The 8,342-nt window shown below is 36.5% G+C and overlaps 1 protein-coding gene across 1 annotated transcript; it reads left to right on the top strand.

Moving 5' to 3' along the window:
* Nucleotides 1–4,413: 4,413 nt before the first annotated feature.
* LOC126631152 (protein SMALL AUXIN UP-REGULATED RNA 51-like) lies at nt 4,414–5,190 on the top strand. The gene has a single exon (XM_050301310.1). The coding sequence runs from the start codon at nt 4,544–4,546 to the stop codon at nt 4,859–4,861; it is 318 nt and encodes a 105-aa protein (XP_050157267.1). The 5' UTR covers nt 4,414–4,543; the 3' UTR covers nt 4,862–5,190.
* Nucleotides 5,191–8,342: the final 3,152 nt, after the last annotated feature.

Consider the following 8,342-nt stretch of genomic DNA (forward strand, 5'->3'; position numbering starts at 1 on the left):
TAGTTGTAGTCCTTCCTAAGTTTCAAATTTTCAATCTAAACAGAAGGTCAAGGACTTGAAGCCTTACACACCAAGTACAATGGCCACCTAATTAATTGTCTGGCTTTCTAGTACTGATGATGGTAAAACGGGGAAGACATTGCCGGACAAATGCCGTATAAGAGCATTTAAATGGGCAATGTTATAGTTGAGAAGCACAGCCTTCTTCTACACCTCAGAACGTGCGGGGGGAAGGGGCAATGGCCCCTCGATTGAATCCACATCATTGGGTTAATTCATGCAATTATTTAATACAGCCAGGCTAGCAAAGGTAGCAATATATGAGCAGCAATCGAGCGGTAGTACCATTTTTCACTGAATTTTGAATTTATGATCGGATTATGACACTGCTCCTATTGGTATCTCGGCCATACGTACATATGACCAGTTTCTTAGGTATAGAACCATCGCATGAACCATGCATGCATGTATACATTTCACCATCCTCCCAGTTTTGCTTCATGTTACAAAAATCTTATACCGTAACTACAGGGTTCCTATGAAGATCTCTCGACGCCTTTTGCTACAGTAGAACAAGATCCTTACTAAGAAAAAACTTGTATATATGTACTGCTGGTGGTACGTACTAGCAGACCACAAGACAGGCCATTTTCCTCTCTATCCGTTGTTATTTGTAAAGCTAAATATGAATTAATATAGGAATAGATAGATCGATGAGTTAGGAGATCTTAAAGACAAGGCCATCTTCTTTCGTTTATAGCCATTTAATTCTGTTAGATTAACTAGAAACATCAACAATAACCAAGTGCTATATATATATATATATGTATGTATATGTATGTATATATGTATGTATATGTATATGTATATATATTAGTTTATTAAGCAAGTCTCACTTTCACTTAACATGCAGGCCCTTTCCATGATTTTTTTTCTTCTTAAATTATGGGAAAACACATTATTCTAACCAACTTGGCTACGCTCAATTCTAACATGTTCCATGAACTTTGGCTACTTTCTTAGTTGCCTAATGGGAAAAAGAAGATTTATTGTTTGGTTATTAGGTTTTCGTAAACACCAAAGCAACGAGAATGTAAGATGTAATCTGAAAATCAACAAGTTACTAGAATCACAAATAAAACAAATATAACTACAATAAACCAATCAAACAATTAAAAGGGAAATAAACTTATCTTCCGAAGTGGAGGAAGAAGAAGAAGCCATGACTGCTAGGGTTTCAAGGAGGAACTTCTACACTCTAGCAGCCGAGATTCCTTGTGCACAAAAATAGGGTTTTGCACTAGAATAGGATGATGCTGTGAGTGCAGGGACCTCCTAATATATAGACGCTCATCCCTTTAATCCGGCCTATTAACTGATTAAAGGGATATTCCATATCAATTACGATTTCATTATAGTCCTAAATGGTAACGAACTCTTTGTCAACTAAATAAGGTTTTCATAATTAATTGCACTAAATAAGGACTCCTAAACCTAACCAAATAAGGCTCCATAATTTTCTCAACCATTAACTCGGATTGACCAAGTTACTGTATACGTATCCCGGCAGGAATGATTCATAGTCACGGGTGCACAGTGGGTGGCCCGGTTGGGGGGGGGGGGGGGGTGGTGTCTGGGGGCCTCATTAGCCGTTTAAAATGCTGCAAGCAAACGTGGATGTGCATGTGAAAAAAAAAATCTGCAACCTCATCTGCCAATGATTTTATATATAGAAAGAAAACATGAAAAATGATAAACCCAGCAAGCATTTAAGATGACCCAGCCCTACACTCCACACCACAGCTTCCGGCAACTACTGCGTCGTACGTAGCTTCTGTACATGCATACATGCAGATGCTGAGATATAAACATCAATGCGAATGATTCCATGGTAAATAATTACACACACACACACACGCGTTATATAAAAACCCTAGTATATTCACTGTAGCAACTGACTCGAAGAATTGTTCGTGGGCTGAGTCGTCCTTTTACGATGGTAACTGGCTAACTGCAATCAAACTATGTCGAGGTCCTTATGACTAGTAAGTTAATAGATACATCTTTAACTACTGAAGCAAGACAGTTGACTTTGACTGTATCCCAACTCAATCAAACATGGTTAATGGCAGAAACAACATGCTAGTACGGATTTTCAACCATAAACCCTAGAGGGAGAATCTCAAAGTTTATTTGATAATATGAATAAGAAGGTTTAAATACTTCCAAACCTCCAAAAGGAAAATAATATTAGAAATAAAACTCTGAAAAATCCCCAAACTGTGAGAATTTCTTGAAATCATGCAGTCAAATCTTCTGGCACTCGAACCAAAAAGTACATAAGTTTTTTTTAGGGTGGAATAAAGTTCATAATTGGAGATCGTATAATGTTCGTATGGAGAACATATTTCTCGAAGTTGATACATCTTAATTTTACACTAGCTTGTCGAGTCGTTTTTTAAATTTGCTTACTAATTATCTTAGATAAGTTGTCACATGTTTTAATTTTTTTTACGCGATAATACTTTATTGAGTTGAAGTACCAGAACAGTGCTGTTGTGAATGTAAGCAAGTTTCTCTTTGACTAACAATTGAAATCGAAGAATGTGTCAAACAACCCTAAAAGAGGAGACAAAGAAAACTCTGAACCCTAATTGAAACGGACTTCGATTGTCTGCCCTCCAATTTCTGTGCCCTTCTCGTGTCCTCCTGTTTTTGTGGTCACGGTTAAGCCACGTCAACATTTTATATTACTATTTCTTTTTGTTTTATTATTTTTATAAAAAAATAATATAAAATATTAACATGGCTTAACCGTGACCACACAAAACAGGAGGGCACGAGGAGGGGACTTAAATGGGAGGTCAGACAATCCAAGTCCAATTGAAACTTGAAATAAACAGCATTCCAAACAGAGTAGGGTTGATTGAAAACAGAGACCATGAAAATTGCAAAAAAATAAAGTTATTGGTAGCTTTAGCCCTACTAGAGCTGGCCTACGCTGATGATAGCAATGTACACTGGTCATTGCCTCACATATTACAGTCAATATTAATTTCCAGGAAATTTCACTATTTTCCCTTTATCCTTGGTACACAATCTGGAAATGAGATCCGCTCTGGATCTTGTGTCCGGACCATGCGGACTGAAAGATTCGGACTGTTCAAGAAAGAGAGAAACAAATTTGTGCTGTTTAATTTTTTTGAATGTTTGTGAAATGAGTCAGTGTGATGAATTAATACAGATTGCAATATTGAAATTGGGTGGTATGGATCTCTCGGTCCAAGGAATTCAGACACAAAGATCCGAAGTAAATCTCAAACCCAAAATCTAAATCAAACACCACAAATAAATAAATAAATAAGTACAGAAGAAATGAGCACTAGGAAATTGGTGTAAGACGAAGTCAAGGTCAAGCTGTACTCACCACAATCTAAGGAGTTGGGATTCTGATCAAACTCTTATCCTTTCTGATACTCCTAGTTTTTAGGATTTGTATTTCAAATATTTGTTGTACGCAAAGCTGTGTATGTAATCTTGTGTTTATGTTTGTATTTTAAAAAGCTCCTTGTATTCAGGGTTTTCAAACCCAGATTGTAATCCTGAAGTTGTACACCAATGTGGACAAAATTTATATGGATATTATTAAAAATCATCGATAACAAGTTAATACATTTTGTAAATGACAATGACATCAACACATTATTAATAAAATATTAATAATTTGTTACATCTGTTTTATATCTGGACTAAGTTTGCATGGGGAAAATTTGAATCAAGTACCACTAGAAGGTAAAAATAAGTACAAATGAGCAGTAGAAACTTGGTGGGATGCTTCTCAAAGTAAATGTACAACTAACAGAGATAAATTTTGTTTCAATATTGTAAAAATGCATTAATAATATGGAGAGATTTTTCAAAATGACCTAAATATAGGGCCGTACGTCATATGTAATTGTTGAATGAAGGGAAGTTTTTTTTTCAATTATCTCTCCACTTGTATAATGATATTATTGATAAATATTTAGAAATATGCTACATATGTTCTATTGCGATTAAGTGAGAGAGGGATTATGGATTCTTTTCCCTCTAGTCCTCTCCTCTCTCACTGTCTTATTTTTCTCTCTTATAAAGAAGTCAATACCAGACATTGACGTAATCGTGACCGTTCAAATAAAAAATTATTGGAGGTAAGGAGGATTTGAAGAAAAGAGAATTCTATTCCGTGAGAGAGAGGGACCAAGTTGCCTTTTGGAGGGCAACAATGGTATGTAAACCCAATGGGGTTGGCTCCCCTCCCTCCATGTCCTTTGAGCTCACTACGGACCCCCAAAAGAACCCCCTCTCTCTCTCTGTCCTCTTGTCCCTACAACCCCACATGACTATGTTTCTCTCTACCCGTAGACTCTCAATTTCTCACCATAAATACTCCTGCACTTTCACACAATTCCTTTACCCTCCTCCCCTCTCGCTCTAAAGTCCCCAACAACCCCAATCTCTCCCTCTGAGACATTTCATCAAACACATAGCGATCAACTCCAAAATGGCCATCAGAAAATCAAGCCGGCTTCCGCAAACAGCAGTCCTGAAGCAGATTCTCAAGAGGTGCTCCAGCTTGGGAAAAAAGCAGCAGCACTACGACGAACAGGGCCTCCCTCTTGATGTCCCAAAAGGTCATTTCGTCGTCTATGTCGGAGAAAACAGAAGCAGATACATCGTACCGATCTCCTTCCTCACCCGGCCCGAGTTCCAGAGCCTGCTTCACCAAGCAGAGGAAGAGTTCGGCTTCGATCACGACATGGGTCTCACGATTCCTTGCGAAGAAGTCGCTTTTCAGACATTAACCTCCATGCTCCGGTGAAGAAAAGCGCTTTTGAAGTCTGGATTTTGGGAGTAAATGGCTGAAAATACAAGCAAGACGAAGCTGCTGACCTGCTTCTCTGTTTTTTCAAGTTTTTCTCCTTTATTTTTTGGGGTTGTTTTCTTACAAATTTGACTCTGACCCAAGATGAAACCCTAGAAATTGAGCCCATGGAGATAATATTATCTGGGTTTGAAATTGTAAATCTGATAAAGTGTGAGGCTTTACTCACGGCGGCGGTGCGGTGGTTGTCGTACACCAAAATGTACCCTGTGGGAGAAGATGAGAAGTAATTAATATTAATATTAATATTAAATTTGAGTTTGTCACCTTTTTTCTTGGTTCACCTGCTCTTGGTTTCTAGGTTTTTGTCTGCTGCGCGTGCATATAATTTTCGTATCTTGTGCAGCTCTGTCTGCCTCTGGTTAACTTAAACAGTTTTTATCCGTTAAAACTGTTAATACCAGCACAGATTCTTAACGGACAGCCCACAGCTACGATAGATTTTTAGTGTGATCGTCACACGAGATAGTATATTATGTTTTCTTATATAAATGGTGGCTTATGTGTGTTAAAAGGTTAATAACTTAAAAATTAAAAAATTTCACCACTTGCATAAAAACAAGTAGTGTATCATCTGTATTCTCGTTACAACTAAAAATTGTATCATAGCTACATGGGATTTTCTATTTACAAATATTTTGCAAGCAATTTTCCAGTCATCTGAATACAAATCTTAACGTTACTGCTCATTTTTTCAACGAAATATTCCGTCAATAAAAATTCTTGGCTCCTCGAACGTAAGAACACATTTTTCTTACAGACGAGTGTGACCGGTACACAAGGTGGTACACCACGTGTCACTATACAAATAATAGGATATGTGTGTTGAAAAGTTAATAACTTACAAAATAAAATTTACCATCACTTCTATAAAAACATGTGATGTACCATCTATATTCACGTCACAATGAAAATTTTCTCCTTACATACTGATCACAACTCGTCGATTGTGCGTAAACTTTCTACGCATGCTCGTGGACTTGTAGTAAGTAGTTTGTGCATATCGCTCAACTACTTGGCTCATTGAATGTCAAGATTGTTTCTTCTGCCAGCTCTTCATAAACTTTTTCATTTAGGTGAAATTCATTGCTGCTGCGGAGTTGGGGTTAAATTAACTTGGAATATTTTGATGAGTTCGGTTCAAAAGTAGTTATGATGAACCCTATAAATTGATGACCCACCAATTTGATGGTTCAGATTTCAGACTCATTTGGCATTCTCAAACAATGATTTCATTGCGACTGTTAGAGCTTGGACCAGGAAATTTAAAGAAGATAATATATTGGGAAATTTTATTCAGACCCATTTATCATCTTTTTACATTTAGCTTATCTTTTTTTATCTTGAAATTCCAAAAGTACCCAACAATTTCTTTTTACATCCATAATAAAAAAGGAAAACTAATGAAAAGGGCTTGAAAACTTTGAGTTTTAATGATAAGGACAAAATAAAGGGTAAAGTGAATAGTATCATGATTGACTTTTTAGTGTAAAAATGTGGTTTTTCGTTAAAGTGAACAGTACCGGATGTTTTTCGTTAAAATTCCCTAATAAAAAAGAACAAAAAATAAAAATAAAATTACAACACTAAAAAATTCCGGTCACCCCATCTCTCCAAACCCCAACCACTTCCAATTTCTACCCATCCCTAACCCCCCCCCCCCCCACCTCTCCTACCACCCACAATGAAAACCCCAAAAATCTTAGCCATCACTCACTCTAACTTGTCGTTCAAGTACTGGACAATGAAAACCCCTTGAGTTGTTCTACGTTAGGGTCTTTATGTTGTGCCAACACATGATTCACCCATTTGGCGTATCTAAAGCTTGGCTGGGATTGAAGTTAATGGGATCGAAGTTGAGAGCTATGGTAAACGCCCAGAGATACCACCATCACCTAGAAAGAATACTTGTAGCTGCTACATGCTTGAGCTGCATGCATGACACAGTTACGCACTTAATTCTTTGTCATTTCATATTGTTAGCTTTGCTAATGGATAAGGTTTTCTGTTTTCAAAGTAACTGCTTGATTGTTATTGGAAAAAAAAAAACATCAGTACATTAAACTTTGAATTTCAATATGGATGAGTATTTTGCTTGCCTTAATGTTCAATAGATTGAAGCCTACCTGAAAACAACGGCTGTGCTTGTTCGTAACCATGGGATCTATGTCTGGGGAGACTCGTGGATCAATGCTAAGACTCAGGTGATGCTTATGATGCTAATGGTTTGGCAGTTAGGGTAATTGTCAAATCTTATGTTAACTGTTGATACAGATGGCTAACATATGGATCTAGAAGTATGGAGCCTTCAATCCTCTTTAGTGGACTGTAGGGAATGTGGCAGTGGGGGTTGGGGAAGGGTAGAAATTGAGAGTGGTTGGGATTTGGAGAGATAGGGTGGCCGGAGTTTCCTAGTGCTTGATTTTTATTTTTATTTGTTGTTCTTTTGAATTTTGGGTGTAAAGAGAAAATTATTGGACACATTCGAAATTTCAAAATAAAAAATAATAAGTTGGGAATAGAAAGAAGATAAATGAGTTTAAATAAAATTTCTCTAACATATTTTTCATCATTATTATCACCATCACTATCATCGTCTTTAGATGAGCTGCTTCTTTTCATTCCATTTGTTGTAAGCAGTAACGGATGTACATTAGGACACTCATCAACATCCGTTAAATATACATTAGAAGGTTTTTCGATGACTCTTCGAATATTTAATATGAATCTACTCAGTGTTTGATGTAATTTCAACACATTGGATATTGCAGTGTACTCAAATGATACCGTACATGCGATAGAGCATTGGCACGCACTCAGTCGTCAGTGTCTGAGCCTTGTGCCTTTTGATGCAAACTCACATTTTCTAGTCGTTGAAAATAAAAACCTAATAACTTTTGCTTTTGTCTTTAAAATGCCTTGAAAATTTTTTAATACTAAGGATAACAATAGTTCTTACAAGAATATTTTTAATTTCTTATGTTGTTAAGAGATCAAAGAAAATATGGGAAATGCTATTGAAAAATGAAAAAAAGAAAGATTAGATCCCATCTACGCATGAAAATTATAGGAAAACACATATGTTCGACTAAGGAATGAGAAAAACTTCATTAGAGCAATCTAACGACGATGTGACTGGTTAGGGTTCATATGACTTTCACAAGAGATGGGATCCCTTGTATTAAAAACACTATATATAGAGCCGAATATACTCAAACATATGAGATTTTTTCTACAAAAGCGTGTTTCTCCAAGGAAAGACGATGAAATACAAGGACAAAATTGTACAACGCAATCCATAATATGTAGAACGATAAATGCCCATTCCTTCAAAAAGATTCCATCCTTTTCTTCTTCTTTCTTAAAACAACAACAAACACAATTTCTTTTTGACTAAAAGAACATGTTTTTTATTCAT

This window comes from Malus sylvestris, chromosome 8, assembly GCF_916048215.2.
Source record: "Malus sylvestris chromosome 8, drMalSylv7.2, whole genome shotgun sequence".
In the NCBI taxonomy this organism is placed as follows: domain Eukaryota; kingdom Viridiplantae; phylum Streptophyta; class Magnoliopsida; order Rosales; family Rosaceae; genus Malus; species Malus sylvestris.